This window comes from Anabrus simplex, chromosome 7, assembly GCF_040414725.1.
Source record: "Anabrus simplex isolate iqAnaSimp1 chromosome 7, ASM4041472v1, whole genome shotgun sequence".
Lineage (NCBI taxonomy): Eukaryota > Metazoa > Arthropoda > Insecta > Orthoptera > Tettigoniidae > Anabrus > Anabrus simplex.
In genome coordinates, this window is record NC_090271.1 from 158017811 (window position 1) to 158042775 (window position 24965).

Consider the following 24965-nt stretch of genomic DNA (forward strand, 5'->3'; position numbering starts at 1 on the left):
TTTTGTAGCTGGTTTCTTTTTTTTATTTCAGTTTTGTTATACCTGTTATATTCCTCAAACTCGGGTACTTTTTGTTGTCTAAGTGTATACATTTTTGTTCCACCCCTCCCCCCTTCTAATTCCCAATCGCTGGTACTGAGTGCGACTCTAATCACTAGCGAAAATAAAATATTGCTCTAAAATTTTAAAAGTTATTCTCTAACAGCGAAACGATTGTTGTAAAGAGATAAAAAAGAAAAGCTTGGCAAAACAATTTGCTGATGGATGTCTTCGTTGGTAATTTTTTCGCAAAGTCCCTGACTCAGAATATTAGTTCTCCAATTTCCGATATCATTGTTAAATGCCCGCCAAGTGGAAAGTACGATAACGTCATCTGATCATAAAATAATTACGGCCAATGCCCTTTTCACTTCGAGGATCTCCGATATGACGTCATGTGAAAAACACAAAGCACGTGTTTGCCGCAGCGAAATACAAGGCCTTTGCTTATTGGTTGGCTCTTCCTAGAAAGGCAATTTAGTCGTCATTTGTCTCGCCTTTCACGTTGCATTTCCAACTTCGTCCTGGTAGTGAGTTGTCTTTATGTGAGTACGTTGCTGCAATATTGTTTATCAATTAAGGGTAAATTGTTAAATTGAACCTCGTGATTTTGCTAATTATGTCCAGAGAGTATTTCAGCAAGTGCCATACTAGTAAGTGGACAAAGGATATCATATTGTGAACCTAATACCACGAGTGAGGTGGCACTTGGTGTAGTACTTCAAGGGAATTGAAAGTTATTTAGTTTAGCAATATATAGCGGCATATTTACTTTTAGTTCATGATCTATGTTGTAAGCATTTTTTTTTTGGCTTTTTTTCAGATATCGAACGTCATTGCTCGAAGATTGTTTATAGTTGCACTTCAACAAACGAAAGTAGGCTACGTACAATTTTAGTTTGTATGAACTTCCGTTTATAGATATTTGTGTTAATAGTTTAGGTTTTTTTAATCATCAAAGGGGTTAAGTTCAGATTGTGAATTAATCACGTCATTGTAGGGCTGAGTACACTGTACATAGCCTTGCACTGAGTTCCCTCATAACACTTATGTGTGTCACACTGTCAGTGTTGCCTGTTGACTTTCCTTGTGTTACTAATATTTCTAGTAATGTTAGACGAAATTTCGGCAGCGGTGCTCTTTTTAGTCCGCCTGATCGAGAAAAGCGAAAACTTTAACCAAGACCAACTCCAGGACTTCCAGAAGCATTTATCTGCATTACTTATGGAACGATTTGAGAACCATTGGTTTCCAGACCAGCCCTTCAAAGGACAAGCTTATCGCTGCATAAGAGTTAATGGTACAGACCGGCGTGATCCAACACTAGAACGTGCTGCTGTGGCATGTGGATTGAAGTATGAGGATTTAAATTTGCCTATGGAGCTCACACTTTGGGTTGATCCAAATGAAGTATGTTGCAGGTATGGATTTTTTTTGCAGTCTTTTGGTTACATTCACTTTGACATTGCTTAGGTAGTGTTTAAAGTTAACATGAACTCTTCAATTAATTATAAAGGCCTATCCTTTAAATTTAGTTCTATGCTTGCATGTGGTAATATGTAAATTTTATCAATTTAAATTTAAAAATGATCTGATTGTGTTCTTTAAACATTGATGATTGGGGTTGTTTTATGAAAATGTTTGGCTCCAGAGCTGTAACAGGTTATAATGTACATGTGCCTTCTTCAGAGAGCTTGATGCAGGGTTTGTGTCATGAGTATCCCAAATATAGCCTAAGTAAATAAATGAGGAAGGTGCACTCAAGTCAGCATATGTGTATAAATTATTCCTTGCTATATTCAGTTAGTCTATTTTTGCACTTTGTTATATTGCAATCCTGGCATAGCCCTAGACTAGGCACTCCACTCAGTCCACTTGCTGTACACAAAAGATCGGCGGCCGGTGATGCTCTTTTATTTTTAGTTCACGGGGTTGCCGATAGGAGCGTCCTTTACGATCTGCGAGCTATCTGCGAACTGTTGCCAACTGTTAAGGAAATATCCAAATCCACCAAGCCCATGAAATTTGATGTAGTATATGCCTGCAAAATTTGTTGTATTGCTATGGCTTTGTGCGGAGGTTGCGAGCTGAAAATTACTTCATTTAATCGTTTGGAGCAGAATTTAGACGAGCTTTTGGACGTTTATCAACGGCACGGGTTGATAACGAGAGAGAGGAACTGTGAGAAGTGTGGAGGGGTTCACGAAATTAAGTGTAGTGAGGAATAAAGTTATTTTCTGGTGTAATCGGCGCGTAGGAAGGGTGAAGTACACGTGGAACGTGAGTGCGAGGAAGAACACTTTCTTCGAAAAATCACGCCTTTCCTTACACCAAATAGGGCTACTTTCTGTTTTGTGGTGTCTGTTAAGCAAGCCGCAAACCCCTCTTCTGCAATTGGAGCTTGGTGTTGCGAAGCAGACTATTGTTGACTGGACGAGCTTCTGCTGTGAGGTGTGTGTGGCCTGGGTGGACAGGAACAAAAAGAGAATAGGAGGGGTGGGAGTGATCGTCTAAATTGACGAAAGTAAATTTGGTAAATCTAAATATCACAGGGGAAGGAATATTACAGGCCAGTGGCTGTTCGAGGGAGTAGAAAGGGACAATTTCAATAATTTTTTTGTTGTTCCTGTGGAAAGAAGGGACAAACAGACCCTGTTAGCGGAAATTCAGGAGTGGATTTTACCTGGATCTATTATCATTTCAGACTGTTGGAAAGCATACGATTGCTTAGAGGATGAGGGATTTGTTCACCTCAGAGTAAACCATTTCCTGCAGTTTATTGACTCTCGGAGGAGCGGAAGAGTTAATAGGGCTATGAGGCGTCAAATGCCGGGTGGTGGGGTTTCCGTCCACACCCAAAACATTGAGAACAGGTGGCGTCACCATGAACATGGGAGCTACTCTATTCCGGCATTCGGAAGAAAAAAAGGGACACTTTGTAGGCCGAATTTCTATTTAAAAGTGCTTTCCCCTTAGGAGAGAGAGTACACCATTTTCTCCGACCTGCCGGAGAGGAAAGGCCTAGGAGTTGGAAGGAGGCGGCTGTGGCCTTAATGGGAAACCACAGAAAACCATCTTCAGGGCTGCCGACAGTGGGATTCGAACCCACTATCTCTCGGATGCGAGCTCACAGCACTGCGCCCCTAACCGCTCGGCCAACTCGCCCGGTAATCCCGGTCCTGACAGTGGCCATCCTGAGAGTGGTTTCCCCAGGTTTTCCCACACTCTTTCCAGGAAAATGCCGGAATGGTACCTTGTTGGAAAACCTGGGGCACCTACCCCAATCCTAGACCCTAAAAACACCGGGCGAGGTGGCCGTGCAGTTAGGAGCGCGCAGCTGTGAGCTCGCATCCGGGAGATAGTGGGTTCAAACCCCTCTGTCGGCAGCCCTGAAGATGGTTTTCCATGGTTTCCGCATTTTCACACCAGGCAAATGCTGGGGCTGTACATTAAGGCCACGGCCGCTTCCTTCCAATTCCTAGGCCATTCCTGTCCCATCATCGCCATATTTTCAAGACGTGCAGTTTTCACGTTTTCACAACATTTCTGGAGAAGAATGGTGTATGACTTACATGTAAATATTTGTTTCCTGCATTGTATCATACATTTATTGACTGGCTGTTTTGCTGAGCTATAGCCTACATCGCTTCCTGTTTTACATCATATTGTAAATTTTTACATTTGTAAGGATAGTTTTGTGAATGGTACATCTCATTAGGCTTCATTAACTCGGTTACAGTTTGATATAGTCTGAGCATTTTGAAGTGTTGAATAACTTGTGGTGTGTGTGCTTATTCATATATGATAGTGGCTGATAACCTAGATATTAGGTTGTTTTGTTTGCTCTTATGCATAATAGTGGCTGATAACCCAGATGTTAGGCCCTGTAAAACAATAATTATTAACGTGCATAACTGCATGGTACATCTATAAACTAAATGAAGGTATGTGAGTAATTGTGATGGTGGTGGTGATAGGAGTTCTTAGCGGCAGAACCTTGAGGTTATCAGCTGCATTCAATATTAGTACCTTCAAAGTTTCTTTGATGATAATTATTCTAGGTGTAATGGGTCCGACTGCGTAATTATCGGCCACGTTTCTCGACGTATAAGACATATTGCAAGAAATCAGCTTCATTTCCAGTATCAAATCCTATTTACAATGAATCAATAACAGTAAATTTCCACCTTTTTGATACTTATATTTGCAATAAGCAAATCAATCAATCATATACAGTACATGTTTAATTCCATTTGGAACATCTTCAGCTGTATTACAACGCTTAGGTGATATTGCAAAGTATTTATCTTCTTAAGAATGCCTCGCATTTTTTTTGTCTTGCTTCCCCATAAATGAGGAGCATGTCAACGTACTCCTCTGTGGAAAACATGCCGAATGACAGCAGAGATTACAGTACATTCAGGCCCTAACCAGAGGGAGTATGAGCAGGGCACAACTTGAATAACAGCGTCATTCTACTGTTTGAATGTGGTAAACGTGGGCATGTTTACATATTCAAACATCATATCGATGCAAACACATTTGAACGATGGAGGATTCGAACTGCCGCTGGCACATTCCATCAATTGCTAGGCGAACACCTAACCACAACCGCTACGCTACATTGCTGGAAACATACTGGTAGTACCACAAGAGCAGAGTACATACGCCACCTGGTTCGGTGTTTAAGACATTAATTACTGCACTGTTGCCTAGTTTTATGCATTGATTCCCCTCTTCGTTACACCCGGTCATGAGGCACGACACATTAACATAGTTACATGGTAAAAGAATATTGCTACAGTATTTCCAGGTGTCATGTTTTGCAAACGGATAATATAACATTTCGCTAGGGTTCGGAATCGTGGGCAAAATGTGCTTACTGAACATTAGTACCATACAGTACACCTGCAGGGGAATAGCACCCCTATAACCATGTGCACCTTAGTTGGCTGCAGCAAACGATATTGGAAGGGGCTGCTGAATCACACTGTATGATGAATTAATTTTTTTGTCTGATATTTTTAATTCATCATATACTGTATGTCTTACTGAAGATGGTCCTTTGCCGGGTCGAAACGTGTAAAGTTTCATCTGATTGGACGTAAAATATTAAAGTATTGACTAGGAGGATATCAACTTAATTTTGTACAGTTTTGTGAGATGACTAACGCTCAGTATGTATTTAAAACAAACTTGCTTTGTGTTGTAAACAAGATAAGGTTTACAAGAACACAACTTATTTATTTGCTTCACACAGAATTCTACAGTATGTACAGGAATAAAACATAAAATTGTCTTGAAGCAAAGTAGATGATTAATCTTGAGAGAGTTTCTGTTTCTATACACTATGTACACTCTGAATGTATTTACACTCGCTGCTATCTTGAAAAAGTTCTTGGGAAAGATTTAGTTCGTGATAGTTGAAAACTATCATTTGCACTAGCATAGATTAGCTAAGAGAGTTCCTTCTAACTTGAAGTGTCTGAGTTCATAAGCTTGTACTAAATGAAAGCTATATTCACAATTAGAGAATCTAATGTGTGTGTCGGAGCTTGAGTGAGCTTGGGGATGTGTGGCATACAACATCGGGGCTCGACATGGATGAAGGAACGGGAAAGTGGAGTAGTGACCTGAGGTGAAACCTCATACTACCAGAATTCCGTCCACCTGGTCGAGACACATTTTTAAGAGGAGTAGCCTCCGTGTTCGACGTTCAGTGTATTCTGGAGCAGGACACTGGGGAGAATCCTCCTGAGTGACAGACAGGGAGCTCCTTATATACTGCACACGACGTAACAGACACGCGCACTGAAGACTGCGCGTCGAGTCTCGAATGATCCACGCTTGCGTGCGTTCGGCTGGCTGGCGCTGAGCGAAGAGAGCGGAGGACATACAACACCCTCCCCTCCTAAATATGCCGATACGGCGCTGGCGGCGGCTACGATGCTGGGCAGGAGCTACTGACGTCGCTGTTGTATTGTCCGGAGCTGTGACTGGGCGGAGTGACGCTGCATCGTCCTGAAAGGAACCCATGGTTATTAAATAGTCTAAAGCTCGTTCAGCAATAGATTTATCTGGCTTAACAAGAGAATCAATAGCCGGATATGGACGGTAGCGCAGGCGTATCTGGTCCTGGTGGCGGCAAATGTGTTTCTCAGCAGTCCGAATCTCGTAGAGACGATGGCCCAAAGATCTGCGAATGACACCAGGTAACCAGAGCGGGTTTGACTTGAATGTCCTTTGTAGACCCTGTCGTGGAGGGTGAACTTTGTTGGCGAGGTCTTAGGCTAGGCCGGAAGAGGCTGCAACACAGAAAGTAAAGTTCTGTGAGGTCGTCCATGGAGCTTTTGTGCGGGAGTGACATTATCATCGCCGGGCAGAGTTCTGTAGTTGCTTAAGAGTTGTAACAATGCTTGGTCTTTAGTTAAGCCTGAAGAGATAGCTTTTTTCATACTTTTCTTAAAAGTTTGTATAAAGCGTTCAGCTTCACCATTAGATTGAGGGTGAAAAGGCGGTGCTAGGATATGGCGAATGCCATTATATGTACAGAAGTTCTTAAAAGCAGTAGCTGTAAATTGCGGTCCATTGTCAGAAATTAGGACTTGAGGTAAGCCTTCAGTTGTAAATATTTTCTGAAGAGCATGAATGGTAGCTTCTGTAGTAGTAGTCGAATGCATATCCACTACATAGGGAAAGTTCGATAGAGAATCTATGACGATGAGCCACATGGAATTGAGGAAAGGACCTGCGAAATCGATGTGAACTCGTTCCCATGGAGATGTAGCAGGAGGCCATGAAGCTAGATCAGAAGACGGGGCGTTCTGATTAATTTGACATTGTTCACAATGGCGGATGAGCTTTTCGATGGCGGCATCAATACCAGGCCAGTAGCAGTGTTGACGTGCCAGTTGCTTAGTGCGGGATATACCCCAATGACTTTGGTGTAACAAGTCGAGAACTTGTGTCTGTAGACTAGGTGGGGTAACTACTCGGAAGGTGGTACCGGTTTCGAGGAGTATAACTCCGGCACGAGTCGTAAGACGATGCTGAATACGATGATAAGGCGCAAGGTGGGCCGAAAGTTTGTTCTGAAGGGGCCAACCATTGTGGATGTAAGTACGTACCGTAGCAAGTGTACTGTCCTTATCCGTAGCTTTAGTAAGGCAGGTAGCGTCAATAGGAAAGGTGGATACGGTGTCTTCGAGTTCTATGTCTAACTGAAGACATTTGGATTCTTGAGAATCAAAGGCGGTATCATAACCGACTGGTAAGCGAGAGAGGTCATCAGCATTACAATGCTGGGATGTGGCACGATAGGCGATCTGATAGGAATAATCAGAAAGGAACATGGACCATCTTTGAAGCTTTCTGAGGGAATGCTCAGGGATCTTATTACCAGGATGGAATAAGTGTACTAGAGGCTTGTGATCAGTAATGATCAGGAAATGGTTGCCATAGAGATATTCATTGAAACGGTGAATACCAAAGATGATTGCTAAAGCTTCTTTTTCTATCTGGGAGTACCGACGTTGATGCTCATTAAGTGTTTTCGAAGCAAAGGCGATGGGGCGTTCTTGTCCGTGACGATCCTTCTGGGAGAGAACGGCGCCGACGCCGTTATCTGATGCGTCAGTAGCTAGCGTGATGAGCTTGCCAGGCTGAAAATGAGTGAGTTTAACAGCTTGAACAAGGGCTTTGTTGATCGTTTGCCAGGCCTGTTGGCATTGCGGAGACCACTGAAATTTAACACCTTTTTTGCGTAAGGCGTTTAATGGAGCTGCAACTGAAGCGAAGCGGGGAATGAACTTGTTATAGTAGTTCGCTTTGCCTAGGAAGGATTGGAGCTGCGTGATGTTCTGTGGTACAGGCATGTTTACAATCGCCGAGACATTCCGTTCACTAGGTTGAATGCCGTTTTTATCGAGGATGTATCCCAGATAGTGAACTTGCGGCTGAAAGAAAGTGCATTTAGCGAGATTCTCTCGTAGGCCATTGTCTTTCAACTTCGTGAGAAGGAGGCGCAGATTATGGAGATGTTCTTGATGATCTGCGCCGGTCACAATAATATCATCAATGTAGTTAGCACAACCGGGAATGGAGGCGGTGAGTTGAGCTAAATAGCGCTGAAAAATAGCAGCTGAGGAAGAGACGCCGAACGGGAGACGCTGGAGCAGTCCGATAGGAGTGTTGAGTGTGAGAAATTGCTTGGATTCTTCGTCTAAAAGTAGCTGTAGATAGGCTTCTTTAAGATCCACTCTAGAGAAGAATTGTCCACCAGCTAGACGACGGAATAAGTCCTCTGGATGGGGAATTGGAAATATATCTGTGTTGATTTGTGCGTTGATCGTAGATCGGAAATCACCACAAATGATGTAGATGTTGATTCCCATAGGGAACCTAAAATATTTGTCCTGAATGAGTAAATTTATAATGTCCAATAACGGACCATTATATTGGTATTATAATCACCACAAAGTCGTACATTGCCATCAGGTTTCTTGATTACAACTAGTGGAGTGGCCCATTGACTGGAATTGACTGGTACCACTATTCCAGCTTCTACCCATCTTTCTAACTCCTTAGTGACCTGGTCTTGAAGTGCCAGGGGTACTGGACGTGCTTTGAAAAAGCGCGGCTTAGCTCCTGATTTCAGCTGTATGTGAGCTGTATAGTTTTTGGCGGTTCCGAGCGTAGTGTCGAAGACTTCAGGAAACTGCTCGAGGAGAGCCGTAATATCAGAAGTAGGTTGCAACGTAGATACTACGTAGATGTTGTCATGATTCTGGAAGCCGAATAAATTAAAGAGATCCATGCCCATAATGTTCGATGTGGTGTAGTTGTTGACTACGAGTAGTGGAAAGACCTTCTGAATTCCTTTATAACTGGCGGGAAGCGTGATTTGGCCTTTAATGTCAATCTTCCGTTTGTTAAATGTAACAAGCTGGATGTCAGCTGGAGAGCATGAAGGTGAACCTAAGTCGTGATATGTAGCCAGGTTAATGATAGAGACAGATGATCCAGTGTCTTAACTGAAATTCGACAGAGCGATCAGAGAATGATAGAGGAACGATGATCTTGTGAGAATTCTTGGTGGGAAGAATAAGATTTATCTGATCAACTTCCATGTCCTGTCGGGGCTGTATATGCTTCGGGCGCGCTGCAGGAGTCTTAGCAGGGCGGAGCGAACTCTGACATACAGTCTTGATGTGTCCTACTTTATTACATCATTCACAAGTGGCTTTGAAAAAACGACAGGCGCGACGTTCATGATGTTTGAAACATCCTCTGCAGGAAGGCAGGAGTTGCGACTTGCTCTTAGAAGTGGGCTTCCTTGGAGAAGAACGAGAGGGAACCGGGCGAGAATGCTTGGCAGAGAGCGACTTGGCTGCGCGGTTCAAGGTAGCAGAGGACTGGCGGGCAGGAGTAGAGACTTGAGCGACTTCGTGTTTAGAAGCTATTTCTGCCGCAGTCTTGGTAGTAAGTTCCTATACCGTAGCAATACGCTGGATGTCTTCTAAAGAAGGGTTACTCTTCTTGACAGCGTCAAAACGAACTTTGTCCTCAGGAGTATGCAGAATGACCATATCCCGAATGAGGGAATCTGTATAGGGCGTACCACAACCGTCCTTGGAACATATAAACTGGCAGGGTTTAGCTAGACCTCGCAATTCCGCTATCCATTCAGCACGAGTCTGATGCAGTTGCTTCCTGCTCTGAAAAAATTTGTAGCGAACGGCCACTATGTGCGGGGCTTTAGCATAGTGTTCAGTGATACGGGCCAAGAGCTGTGCGAACGGCACTTCAGAGAGTTGCTCCTCTGGACTTAATTTTTGTAGTAATTCGCACGTAGCATTGCCAACCGAACTGAGAAATAGTGCACGTTGGCGCTTGTCATCCGTGACAGAATGGCATATGAAATGTTGCTGTAGGCGGGCGAAATAGACTGACCATTCTTCCTTAGCCGGATCAAAAGCAGAGAACGGAGGAATTGCTGAGGGCTGTGTAGAAACAGAAAGAGTTTGCATAGCTGTGAGCAATGCCGCTTGTTGTTGCTGCATGAATTGCTGTTGTTGCTGCTGTAGAGCTTGCAATACGGCAGCTAGCTGCTCGGCTGTAGCCATGTTGAGATGCGTGAGAGAAAAGAACTTGTCTAGCAGCGTGTACTGAGCTGGCTGTAGGCGAGACCTTCACCGGAACAGCTGGGAGTGTGTGAGAGAGGAAGCAAGCTGAAGCGTGCCGAACAGATGCTGCGAGCGAGAGAGAGCCTTGGAATGTTGGCTGACTGTCCGTAGTTTGAAGGAGGGTAATAGTTGCACCGTAGAAAAGGCTAACTGCTGGTAGAGGCCGTACAGGTTCCAATGTGGAGTGGTGATAGTTATGGAGTATAGTGTCACTGTGCCAATGAGTGGACGATATCCTGTAAGAGTTTGTTGCCCTGTCGCGAATGAGTTGACGACAGAATGGAATCAGTTTTGTACCTCGTTTCGAATGAGTGGGCGACACATTGACCACTGTTTGACTTCGTTGCCAATGTGTTGGTGGCAGATGGCACGTAGTTTTTTTATTTTATTTTTTTTACCTCGTTGCCAATGAGTTGTGTTGTAAACAAGATAAGGTTTACAAGAACACAACTTATTTATTTGCTTCACACAGAATTCTACAGTATGTACAGGAATAAAACATAAAATTGTCTTGAAGCAAAGTAGATGATTAATCTTGAGAGAGTTTCTGTTTCTATACACTATGTACACTCTGAATGTATTTACACTCGCTGCTATCTTGAAAAGATAGTTCTTGGGAAAGATATAGTTCGTGATAGTTGAAAACTATCATTTGCACTAGCATAGATTAGCTAAGAGAGTTCCTTCTAACTTGAAGTGTCTGAGTTCATAAGCTTGTACTAAATGAAAGCTATATTCACAATTAGAGAATCTAATGTGTGTGTCGGAGCTTGAGTGAGCTTGGGGATGTGTGGCATACAACATCGGGGCTCGACATGGATGAAGGAACGGGAAAGTGGAGTAGTGACCTGAGGTGAAACCTCATACTACCAGAATTCCGTCCACCTGGTCGAGACACATTTTTAAGAGGAGTAGCCTCCGTGTTCGACGTTCAGTGTATTCTGGAGCAGGACACTGGGGAGAATCCTCCTGAGTGACAGACAGGGAGCTCCTTATATACTGCACACGACGTAACAGACACGCGCACTGAAGACTGCGCGTCGAGTCTCGAATGATCCACGCTTGCGTGCGTGCGGCTGGCTGGCGCTGAGCGAAGAGAGCGGAGGACATACAACACTTTGCAAGGTCACAGTGCCGCTACTAGCACCACTCTTCGTTGACTAGTGCGCAAATTTGAATAGTCATCTTTCACCCCCCTGTGGCTAGGGGTGCTAGAATACATCCAGAGTATGCCGTGCCTGTTGTAAGAGGCTACAGAACGGGGCTCTTGACATGGTAGTATAGGTTGACGACCATGGGGAACTGAGTCTTAACATTGCTTCCATTTACTTGTCAGGCTCCTCACTTTCAGCTATCCTATCCAACCTCGCTTGGCCACCTCTTCTTCTTATCCGATCCCGACAGTATTCCATGTGGCGGCCTGCGAAGTATTTAATTTTCACGCCCTTCATAGCCCTAGTCTTTATTTGGCCGATACCTTCATTTTTTGAAGTGCCAAACCCCTTCAGTATTTTCCCTCCCTTTTAGTATTACTAGAGAATGGTTGCCTGGTTGTACTTGCTCGTAAAACAATAATCACTACCACAGTCATCTTTCAGATTTGTAAACACGCCTCTCGAATTTCAATACCTAGCACAACTCCTTCCCAGTGCTGAAATTTCATTTTTCACCATTGTACATGTAACTCTTGTTCAACTGTGTATTCTGCGGTAGAGTTATAGAATTGTGTTCTGTTTTAGATTTGGTGAACATCGTGGTTCCTTTTGTACTTTGGCGTCATTCAATGGCAAGGAAAATGCAAGCAGTGATAAGGCGGAGAAGACTGAGGCCAGTAATGTGGAGTCAAAATCACAGGTATGTATACCTTTGCACTTTTTTGTAATTGTCCCTTGGTTACAATTATTGTATGTAATCCACCTCCGTAGTGTAACAGTTAGTGTTACTAGCTGCCGTCCTTGGGTGCCTGAGTTCAATTCCCAGAACTGCCAGAAATTTAAGACTGGCAGGAGGGTTGGTATGTGGTTGAAATGGCACATGCAACTCACCTCCATTGGGGGTGTGCCTGAAAAGAGCTGCACCACCTGGAGATGAGGATACGAGTTTACTTTTTTAAAATTGTATGTTAGAGAAACTGAGAATTTATGGATCTATATATATAAATCTGAACTTCACTGTAATACTTTTCACCTTGTATTCTATTTGTAAGCAAAGATATGAAGTACTTTTTTTTTTTTTTTTTTTAGAGATAGTGTACGTAGGTGCTTTGAAAAGTTCTTGGAATGTACTAGAATTAAGTATCTTACCTCGGTGGAACTGCTTTTATTTTTCAACATAGTCTCCCTGTAGACTAATGCATTTGGTCCAGCGATGTTCCAGTGCCTTCATCCCATCTCGAAAATGAGATTCCTCCAGGCCTGCAAAATACCTCTCCAATTCGGCTGTCATTTCTTCCCTTGTGGAAAAGGAAAATTTTCAGCTTGGGGAATAGATGAAAGTCTGATGGTGCCAAATCAGGTGAATAAGGTAGATGTGGCAACAATTCGTACCCCAGTTCATGAAGTTTTGCCATGGCAATAACACTTGTGTGCGGCGGAGCGTTGTCCTGATAAAAGATTACCTTTTTCCTTGCCAAACCAGGCCTTGTTTCGCGTATCTATCCTGTAGTTGGTCTAGGAGGTTTGCATAGTATTGCCCCGTAATTGTTTGGCCAGTAGGAAGATAATCTATCAGCAGAATGCCTTTAGCATCCCAGAAAACTGAGGCCATGATCTTTCCGGCCAAATGCACTGCCTTTGCTTTCTTAGGTGGTGGTGAATCAGCATGTTTCCACTGCTTTGACTGCTGTTTTGTCTCTGGGGTGTAGTAGTGGACCGAAGTTTCATCTGTAGTCACAAACCGGCGCAAAAAATCTTGTTGGTTGCACTGAAAACGGGCCTGACTTTGTTCGGACATTTCCAATCTGGTGCGTTTATTGTCCAATGTCGAGAGCTGCGGCACCCATCTTGCAGATAATTTTTTCATACCCAATTCTTCGGTTAAAATGTAATATACCCATTCAGAAGACATCCCTACAGCTTCAGCAATCTCCCGTACTTTCAGTTGACAATTTTATGCACTTTTGCGATAAATTCTGGGGTCGTAACACTTTATGGCCGTCCACTACGCGGATCATCATCCAAGCTCTACCGACCAAATTTAATCTCGCTGGTCCACTTGGCAACAGTTGAAAATGAAGGAGCAGAGTCCCCTAGTGTGTTCTGAAAGTCGGCATGAATTTCCTTTGCTTTCGTACCTTTCTTTACAAAGTATTTAATCGAATCTCAGTTTTTTCCATTGTCACAAATCACTACGCGCGAACAACAACAAAGAGTCGTCACTACCACACTCCTGCAGCTAGAGCACTGACGCGCCACGTGTTCACTCACGAAGGATGTGTGATTATTGCGCGGGAACCTTGTTGCTCTAGTACTGACATCTAGTGGTGATTCCGAGAACTTTTCAAACCGTCCTCGTATTATTGTTTATAAAATCTATGACTTATTTTTTTTAAAGAGGGGATTGTTATTGTGACTGTAGGCAGTCACAAATATAAACTTTTATGCTGGCAGTTGCGTGAGCACATAACAATAATTTAATAATAATAATAATGGCTCATTTATCATCGTTCTTTAAATCTTTATTTGCTCCTCAACTGAGGTTGGCATCAGGAAGGGCATTCATCAGCTGTGTCTTGCCATTTATTCAAAAACTTTTTTACCATACTGCCATTAAAAAACACATCCCAGAAGTAGGTCCACAGCCTTTTAAAGAATAAAGCAGAGTAACCTTGCTCATTGATGACTAAAATAATAATTTTATTAAGCAGATTAAATCAGGTGACAGTTTACTAGTTCCACGAATATGTGCATTATAAACTTTTCCATTGGATCTGAAGTGCTGCTCAAGAGCTTACCATGTGCATTGTACACTCATGTTCATAAATACGAGAACACCTTGACAGGCTAGAGATAGGAAGTTCATATTCACAGGACATGTGCATTAGTATGTTCTGAACAAATGATTAGCATTTGAACCATGCCGGCCCTCAGGTTCAAGGTATATCAGTATCTCGGCGCACCACCACCAACTGGTAAAATGTGCCTGTGGCTCTCATTGTCACTATAAACCAAAGGTAATGGATCAGTGTGACTTGAGCAGAAATGCAGGATGCCTCACAGATGTATGCGAGAATCGTACCGCCAAATGAGAGTTTGAAAGAGAGCACATTATAGGCATGGGAGAACGCGATGCATCCACCGAGGAAATTGCTGCTCGTGTGGGACGAAGTATGTCGGCAGTGCAACAGGTGTGTACAGAATGGTTCACAGAAGGCAGTAGAACACGACAAGATGGGTCTGGATTCACAATTAAGTATTTATTTATTTTCCACCTAGTCGATACAATGAATGCTTAAGGCAATTTTTAATGGTCAAAAGTGGTACATGTTTCGTATATTATCAACATCTTCAGCAACATAACACTGTTTAGATGAAAAATATATAAAATTGACAAAGTAATGCTTTAGAGGAAGTGTCCTTAAAATTAATCTTGTCAATCTTATGTTAATTTTAAGGACACTTCCTCTAAAGCATTACTTTGTCAATTTTATATATTTTTCATCTAAACAGTGTTATGTTGCTGAAGATGTTGATAATATACGAAACATGTACCACTTTTGACCATTAAAAATTGCCTTAAGCAATCATTGTATCGACTAGGTGGAAAATAAATAAATACTTAATTGTGAATCTATTGAAGTGCGATACGGACCATGAAGCTGATTTTATGTAAGATGGGCCTGGTCGCATCACCCAGACCCCACCTCCCCCGAGAAGATAGACACCTCATTTGAATGGCATTGCGAGACAGATCTGTGTCCTCCTCGGCTCTAGCACAACAGTGGAACAGTGTAACACATCGTACACTGTCAGGAGTGACAGTCCATTGCCATTCCGCTTCTCTGCCTACATTTGACTAATGTGCATAAACATGCCAGACTGCAATGGTGTATAGAAAGACGCCACTGGGGACAGGAATGGCAGCAGGTAGTGTTTTTGGACGAATTTAGGTTCCGTTTGTTTGAAAATGATGACCGCATTTTGGTTTGCCGCAGACAGCTCAAGGCCTTATGGTCTGGGGCACTATTGGGTACAACCACAAATCACAGTTGGTGCGTGTCCAGGGCACTGTGACCAGTCTGACCTATGTGAATGACATCCTGCGACTCGTAGCCATACCCTTTCTGCACTACACCCCAGATACCATTTTTCAACAGGACATTGCACGGACACGTGCCTTCTTGTTATAACAGGATGTCTGACTGTTGCCCTGGCCCGTCTGATCACCGGACTTGTCGCCAATTTAAAATGTGTGGGTTATGGTGAAACGACGGGTGCTGCGCTGTGACCCAATGCCAACTACCAATAAACTGTGGAACCAGGTGAATGCAGCAGGATGGCTATACCCCAGAATGCCATTCGCTCCTTATATGCATTGATGCCATCACGCATGGAACATCAGTGCCCATGGAGGACCAGTGTCCACTAGGCAACAGGACACATGCTGAACCTAGGTGAATAAAATGCTAATAGTTTTTGCAGAACATACTAATGAACATCTCCTGTGAGTATGAACTTCCTATCTCCAGTCTGTCATGGTGTTCTGTTTTCTATGAACACGAGTGTAGTTCCCGTATTTTAGTACAAGGTCATTTATTTTACATATTTAGTTACAAGTGATCACAAAGAACATAATAAAGGATACGAAAGTATTCTATAAGTGTTATAATATTTTTATTATATTGCTCAAATATAATCATTTACTTTTTCTAAACTAGAATCTCTTAATAGTGATGCAAAATCTACAGACCTGTCAAATCAGGATACTGCATAATGGAAGCCATCAACAATGAGATCGGAAATTTGCTAGTTGGTTGGAAAAAAGTAAGAGAACACTTGCAAAACTACTTTATGAAGATAGTTTTCTTGTTTACGTTATCTTCCAAGTTATTTGAGATGAGGTTTAAGTCCCTTACACAATTTTATAAAGAAGATTGATCTCAAAATGTAGTTTACTGTGCACATTTGTGCTCTATTGCTATTACCTTTTGAAAGGGGTGAAGTCTTAACAGCGGAACGGCCATTGCATCATTTAGTCGCCGCTCATTTAACTAACATCCAACTCGTGTGAATAGCTCACTGTTTACTACTGTGTGATGAATGTCTTACAAGAAGCTGGTACATTTAATTGGGGCAACTCTATCTATGGAAGTTGTTTTTAATGTTTATAGACTTATTGACTTAACTGGAACTCTACGACAAGCTGTGGACCATGACAGTGAAAATAATAAACAGTGGTTTAAAGACATGTTCTTGATTTGTTCATCCTTAGATTGCATGCGATTCAATTATATGTGCTAATGCGTACAAAATGTGTTGAACTGTGCTGATTATTGAACAGAAACCTGAAAAAAACGAATTGATGCTTATGAAGACTGGGGGGGGTGTTCGTTCCACGCTAGTGAATTAGCTTATTATTATTATTATTATTATTATTATTATGAGTTTCTTTCTTGTTAATATTTAATAATACAGCATACCTGCCAACTCTTACAGTTTATCCGTAAAATTTACGGAAATTGCAGCATTTATATTTTTACGGATGGAATATGTCATTTTACGATTTTGTGTCATCATTGGAATTGAATTTAAAGTTGGTATAACAGTTCTTCCATGTGAATCTTAGGTATCGACATGCTTTGCTCTGCAAATTCTTTGTTCCGCTCTGTTCGCTTGTTGTGATTTACAACTTATAAATCTCATTTTTTGTCCTGTATTGGCATCAACTCAACTAAGGTTATCTTAACCACAAAGACGCACACACAGGATGCTGTCAATTGTGTACACTATTTTATTTACAAATTATATACACATTACACACACATTAATGAACCACCATTTTGACAAACATTTGACTGCTACATTAGCATGTCAACTGATTACCAACACAACAAATTGCAACATGAGTTCACTTGTCTAACGACTTTCACTAGCAACTGTACACCGTCTCCCAAGACTTCCTCTTTATGTACATTGGGACGTATGCATAAAGTCTAGCAAATGCTTTTGCTACCTCCTTTGTAAGCATATGCTGGAATAAGTATGAATAAAATAATCTAGCAGTTGCTTTACTTACTGTATTTACTTGCTAGCAAGCGTTTGCATAATTTTCTAGCAAATGATGAATTCTACATGAATAAAACTTAGCATGTGCTAGTACTATGCAACCATTTCCTTAAGATTTACCAAGCTAGTCTCAGTTAGCTTGAAGTTTGTTCTGTGACGACTTAGTGTTGTCTTCTGGTTGATTTAATTGTGCAAATTGTGAATATCCGACGCAGGAAACTGTATAGTCCCATAGTGATGAACGTGTATATAAACATTTGTAAACATTTAACGAAGAAACTGTTGAATTAATTTTGAGCTCTTTCTTGGGAGAAAGTGACGAGATGTGTGGTGGTGCGTTAACATCCAAAGGAAGAGTGCAGATATTTCGTCGTTTTATTGGCGATCCGGGTTTCCAAGTTGGGATAGGAGAAGGTACACGAGTGCATCAATGAAATGAAATGGCACATGGCTTTTAGTGCCGGGAGTGTCCGAGGACAAGTTCGGCTCGCCAGATGCAGGTTTTTTGATGTGACTCCCGTAGGCAACCTGTGCGTCGTGATGAGGATGAAATGATAATGAAGACGACACATATACCCAGCCCCGTGCCAGCGAAATTAACCAATTAAGGTTAAAATTCCCGACCCTGCCAGGAATCGAACCCGGGACCCCTGTGACCAAAGGCCAGCACACTAACCATTTAGCCATGGAGCCGGACGGAAGTGCATCAAAGTACTGTTAGTAGAACCATTGATTTCATCAGCGAGAAATTTTTTTTAGAAAGCACATCACTGGATAAAATTTCCGTCACGGCCACTAGAAATCAGTATACCTGGAGACGAATGGCAGTGATGCTTCAATTTTCCTTGTGTAATCGGTGCTCTTGACTGTTCACATGTACGAATTTTAAAGCCACGACCACATGGCGATGAATACATCAACTGCAAAAATTTTGCTTCTATCAATTTATAAGCAGCCTGCAATTCAACCAAACTTTTTACAGGTGTTGATGCTAGCTGGCTTGATTCTATTCACGACAGTCGCATATTTAGGAATTCACGTGTGTGTGAAGGATTGCGAGAGCACGCGGTAGCTGCAATACTGTTGGGTGATTCAGGTTACAGGCTTGTACCTTGGCTGCTAACTCCTTACTGAAACCCTCAAAATCTACAAGAAGAAAATTACAATTGTGTGCATGCTCAAACAGATGTTTCCCTCTACTAGCAAACAGTCAGAATCTCTCTACAGAAAATTTTACGCATTATCATCTCAATAATAATTATTAAATTAAAGTCTTAATTATTTTTCAATACAATAATATGCAATATTATTGAATTACATTACTAAACTAGGGACTAGTTTTAGCCTTGGCTGGCCATCTTCAGCCTTAATGTAATACATCTGATAACTAAACAAAATGTACAAACACACAGTTAACATAAAAACTAATGTACAATCACATAATTAACACGTTGAGTGCCAAGCGACCCCATTTGGGTACGTGAGAGTAGTCAAGTTTATGAATTTCATGTCCCCATATGGGGTTGTACGTTTGTTCTAAATTGAGAACTGTGCAAACCCATTTGGGTGCGCAGTAAGTATGTGTTTCGAAGCTATATAAAGTCTCTTTCTGCCATCTGCTGGTCGTCTATTTAAGTACGTGCATAGTCCATCCTCAATTCCTGTTTTGGCGCGGCCCCATATGGGTGCGCCAAGAGTGCTTTGTAGGATGACAACGTCATTGTCTATCTCGCGCATGGATTGTTTATGTAAGTGTGCAGTGCTGTGAGTTTCCTTTTCTTTTTTAAGTCGTTATGAGTAAATCGACCAGTAAAAGACTTGGTGCAGATAGCCTGGACGATATATCGAACAAGTCGGACAACGATGATGTAGACGAAGTGTATAGTTAGTGATTTTGATCCCAGTACAGAGAAAATAGCGATTTCGCACGTTCATCCACATTGATGAACTACAGTCTTCAGCATACACATCCACACTGTACTCCGGGTTTCCAAGCCAGCTGTTACAACAATTATGACCGTCTTCAGTGATATAGTCACTGGTTTCCCATGTTGCACAATCATCGCTGCTAGGTTCTCTTACTCAAATTAAAAGTTATACAAACAAAATTATATACTTGTTCAGTATTCCGTAACTACTAATTCTTATTATAATGTTATTCTGTTACATCTTAATTTACCAAATTCACATGATTTTCACTACTTTATATAACTACATTCTATATGAAAATTTCCTAACCTAAAATCGGAAGATCGTCATTTACAAACATTTCCTGACCAAAAATCGGGGATCGTCCATTTTTACGGCTCCAGTATGAACAAGCTAACACATCTCTCATAATCAACGGCATATAATGCGTCCCTTCAAAGGAAAAGGTAAGTATGACCGAGCGTTGGGACAGTAGCTACTGTATAAGTATGAACCTATATGGGGGTATGTGTACAGTTCGTAAAGACCAATGGGACCCCATATGGGGTTGCAATATTTTACCTAATATACATAATAAGTTAACCTAGGCCTAATAAATCATAAATACATCCTCGTTTCAGCGATCATTTGCTTGGTTAAGCCTGTGAACGTTTTGGCACCAGGGAGTAACTCGATGTTATTGGCTCATGGCACTAGGCGGCAGTAGTATGAAAATCGGTCTGGCACTCAACGTGTTTTAAAATCTGGGATGAACTATATGTAAAATCTGAAAAATAAATTAGGCTCTAAATTCTTAGTATTTGGAGTATGCTCATCATCCAGACTCTTTCTTGTATTAATATTCATAGAATTGTTAGTTCTGTCACTGCTAATCATTACAATTTCAATTGCAAAATGACCGAGCTCGATAGCTGCAGTCGCTTAAGTGTGGCCAGTATCCAGTATTCGGGAGATAGTAGGTTCGAATCCCACTGTCGGCAGCCCTGAAGATGGTTTTCCGTGGTTTCCCATTTTCACACCAGGCAAATGCTGGGGCTGTACCTTAATTAAGGCCACGGCCGCTTCCTTCCCACTCCTAGCCCTTTCCTGTCCCATCGTCGCCATAAGACATATCTGTGTCGATGCGACGTAAAGCCAATAGCAAAAAAAAAATTGCAAAATGGGAACTGGTGAAGTTGATTCTGTAGTCAGATTATCAAACACCAAATCTACTTGAGTGGTGTTAGCAGTATGCAAGCCACTCGATGCCACTGTAAATAACCACCAGCTGACGCAGAAGTGCTAGATGGGGTTTCCTCATCAACCAACGTAAATAGAATGAAATGTTCCCGTAGTGCTTGTTAAAATGCTGTTGGACATTGTCAGGACGGCACATGAAGATATGGTTAAAACTGACACATTCTTAATTTGTGGCTTGTATTAATTTGCAACTCATTGCGGTGTCCATGAAGTTAACCTGAATAAATGATAGAAAAAATTGTATAAAATTAATGAATAGAAGGAGAGAGAAAGCGTTAGTCAAATGGCATAGGTTATATGAGACTTGCCTCTCGCTGCGGCATATGGTGCGTGGCGTATTGTTGTTTTCCTCATACTAATTGTTGTGAGATTCAAAGGAAAAGCAAGGGGTGGGGCAAGGGGAGAGTTCGGGGAAAGGAGAGGGGGGGGGGGGCGATTAAGGCGGGACCGAAGGATGTGGGAAAAGAGAAGGCTGCTGAGGAAAGGTGGTGTGAATATTATGGAAAAGTGAATTATGACTTGTTGGTTTGACGTTTCTAAAAATAGGATATTTGGCTTTTTTGAAATGTCATTAAGATTATGATTCGAGTTAAAATATTGAATCCGAAATTGAACCGGAAAATTAATTTTTTAGACTTAACTATTATGAGGCACCTAAGCTACTTACGATATAAGATTTTTAGAAAACCCACCCAAACAGTCACTACTATCTGTCAAGTTTCTGCACACCCCCAAATTCACAAATGAGCAGCGTACAACAACAGCATGGTGTACCGAGCCTTCATTGTTCCAACGTCTAAAAGAGATGTCAAAAATGAGTTGAACACCGTTCGTAATATAGCTAAATCTAATGGATACAACAGTTTATTTATTGAAAAAATAATCAGTAAATATAAATATCCCCCCCTCTACCACTTTGAAAATTGATAAAACAACTCCTCCCTTTCTTTCTTTCCTTCTTTCTTTCTTTCTTTCTTTCTTTACGATCAACGAACAAATTTACAAAGTCACCAACATCTTTAAAAAGCACGATGTAAAAGTAGTTTTCAAAACCAACAATAAGAATGCACAAGTCTTACATTTGTACCTTCGTTTTTGTGTCAATTGTGTGTTTATACATTTATTTAGTTATTGGATGTATTACATTAAGGCTGAAGATGGCCAGCCAAGCCTGAAACTAGTCCCTAGTTTAGTAATGTAATTCAATAATATTGCATATTATAGTATTGAAAAAGGTGGACCATTACGACATTAATTTAATAATTATTATTGTGATCGCAATTGAGTATGGAACAAAACCATTAAGTTTATATCCTATGAGCATTATCATCTGTTGCTTTGTGCTGCGTAACGTCTCTAAGCATTTAAGAGATGAGGACAATTTTGATAATGTTTATACTGAAGAAAACTATGATGATGGGGGGTGAACAAGAATATGATTATGATGACATGAACAGACATGCAATATTTTGTTTCAACAAGGTGCTGTAAATTCATTATGAAAGTGAAGGACTGTGATCTGGAAATGACAACGAAATTTAACAGTTGTGTGGCTCCTATTTTTCATTTAACTTATACGCTTACTTACATACATACATACATACATACATTATAATTAAAGACTGTTATGCCTTTCAGCCTTCAGTCTGCAAGCCTCTGTGAATTTACTAAACGTCGCCACAATCCTCTATTTGCAACTAGTGCTGTGGCCTCATTTAGTTCTATACCTCTTATCTTTAAATCACTAGAAACTGAGTCTAACCATCGTCGTCTTGGTCTACCTCTACTTCTCTTACCCTCCATAACAGAGCATTCTTCTCCTGGGTAACCTGTCATCCTCTATTCGCCTCACATGACCCTACCACCGAAGCCGGTTTATGCGTACAGCTTCATCCATCGAGTTCATTCCTAAATTAGCCTTTATCTCCTCATTCCGAGTACCCTCTTGCCATTGTTCCCACCTGTTTGTACCAGCAATCATTCTCGCTTCTTTCATGTCTGTAATTTCTAACTTATGAATAAGATATCCCGAGTCCACCCAGCTTTCGCTCCCGTAAAGCAAAGTTGGTCTGAAAACAGACCGATGTGAAGCTAGTTTTGTCTGGGAGTTGACTCCTTCTTACAGAATACTGTAGATCGCAACTGCGAGCTCACTGCATTAGCTTTACTACATCTTGATTCGATCTCAGTTACTATATTTCCATCCTAGGAGAACACACAACCTAAATACTTGAAATTATCGACTTGTTCTAGCTTTATATATCCCAATCTGACATTCAGTTCTGTTGAATTTCTTACGTACTTACATCAATTTAGTCTTTGAAAGGCTAATTTTCATACCATACTCATTGCACCTCTTTTCAAGTTCCAAGATAGACTGCAGGCTTTCGGCACAATCTGCCATTAAGACCAGGTTGTCAGCATAGGCCAACTGAATCCCTCCCTGCCACTTTATATCTTTCAGCAGATGATCCATGTAAACTACGAACAGCAAAAGTGAAAGATTACAGCCTTCTCTAACCCCTGTAAGTACCCTGAACCAAGAACTCATTCTACCATCAAGTCTCACAGAAGCCCAATTGTCAACATAAATGCCTTTGATTGATTTTAATAATCTACCTTTAATTCCATAGTCCCAGTATGGCGAACATCTTTTTCCTCTGTACCCTGTCATATGCTTTCTCTAGATCTACGAATCATAAACACAATTGCCTATTCCTCTCAAAGCATTTCTCAATTACCTGGCGCGTCCTGAAAATCTGATCCTGACATGCCCTCTGTGGTCTGAAACCACACTGGTTTATATCCAACTTTCTCTCAACTACTGATCGCACCCTCCCTTCCAAGATGCCAGTGAATACTTTGCCTAGTATACTAATCAATGAGATACCTCGATAGTTGTTGCAATCCTTCCTGTTCCCTTGCTTATAGATAGGTGCAATTACTGCTTTTATCCAACCTGAAGGTACCTTACCAACACTCCATGCTAATCTTACTATTCTATGCAGTCATTTCATCCCTGCCTTCCCACTAAACTTCACCATTTCAGGTCTCATTTCTTCTGTTCCTGCTGCTTTATGACAATGAAGTTTGTTTACCATCCTTTCCACTTCCTCAAGCGTAATTTCACCAACATCATTTTCCTCCTCCGCATGAGCTTGGCTGTTTGCAACACCACCAGGATGATTTCCTTTTATGTTGAGATGTTCAAAATATTCCCTCCACCTCTCCAGTGATTCCCTGGGATCAATTAGGAGTTCACCTGAATTACTCAAAACACTGTTTATTTCCTTTTTCCCTCCCTTCCTAAGATTCTTTATTACTGTCCAGAAATGTTTCCCTGCTGCTTGACCTAGCCTTTCCAGGTTATTACTCAAATCTTTCCACGACTTCTTTCTGGATTCAACAACTATTTGTTTTGCTCTGTTTCTTTCATCTACGTACAAATCCCTGTCCGCCTCGGCCCTTGTTTGGAGCCATTTCTGATAAGCCTTCTTTTTACATTTACAAGCTGCTCTCACTTCATCATTCCACCAAGGTGTTTGCCTTTTCCCATCTTTACACACAGTTGTTCCTAAGCATTCCCGTGCTGTTTCTATTACAGCATCCCTGTATGCCACCCATTCTCTTTCTATATCCTGAACCTGCTTACTGTCTACTGTTCGAAACTTCTCACTAATCATATCCATGTACTTCTGTCTAATTTCCTCATCCAGGAGGTTTTCTACCTTTATTCGTTTGCAGACAGATTTCACTTTCTCTACCCTAGGCCTAGAGATATTTAGTTCACTACAGATCAGATAGTGGTCTGTATCATCGAAAAATCCCTGGAAAACTTGTACATTCCTAACGGATTTCCTGACTTTGAAGTCGGTTAAGATATAGTCTATTATGGATCTGGTACCCGTAGTCTCCCATGTGTAGCGGTGAATAGCCTTATGCTTGAAGAATGTATTCGTAACTGCTAAGCCCATACTAGCACAGAAGTCCAGCAGACGCTTCCCATTCCCTTTAGCTTCCATATCTTCCCCACATTTACCAATCACCCTTTCGTATCCTTCAGTTCTATTTCCAACTCTCGCATTGAAATCGCCCATTAGCACTATTCTATCCTTGCTGTTGACCCTGACCATGATGTCACTCAATGCTTCATAAAACTTATCAACTTCATCCTCATCTGCACCCTCACATGGTGAATACATTGAGACAGTTCTCGTCCTGATTCCTCCAACTGCCAAATCTACCCACATCATTCGCTCATTTACATGCCTAACAGAAACATGTTGCGTGCAATGGTGTTCGTGATAAACATCCCTACCCATACTCTTGCCCTTCCCTTTCTATCACCCGT

At 41.5% G+C, this 24965-nt stretch overlaps 1 protein-coding gene across 2 annotated transcripts in view; it reads left to right on the forward strand.

Annotated features, from left to right (window-relative positions):
• Positions 1–504: 504 nt before the first annotated feature.
• The window catches only part of LOC136877391 (protein BTG1), a 40315-nt gene continuing 15854 nt past the window's right edge, over positions 505–24965 (forward strand). Inside the window, exons 1-3 of one of the 2 annotated variants that reach the window (XM_067151395.2) lie at positions 505–584; positions 863–1460; positions 11963–12077. In XM_067151395.2, the coding sequence (XP_067007496.1) occupies positions 1150–1460; positions 11963–12077 (426 nt within the window). In that variant the 5' untranslated portion in view covers positions 505–584; positions 863–1149. Of the gene's footprint in view, positions 622–862; positions 1461–11962; positions 12078–24965 lie in introns of both variants that reach the window. The other variant, XM_067151396.2, reaches the window with a different exon arrangement.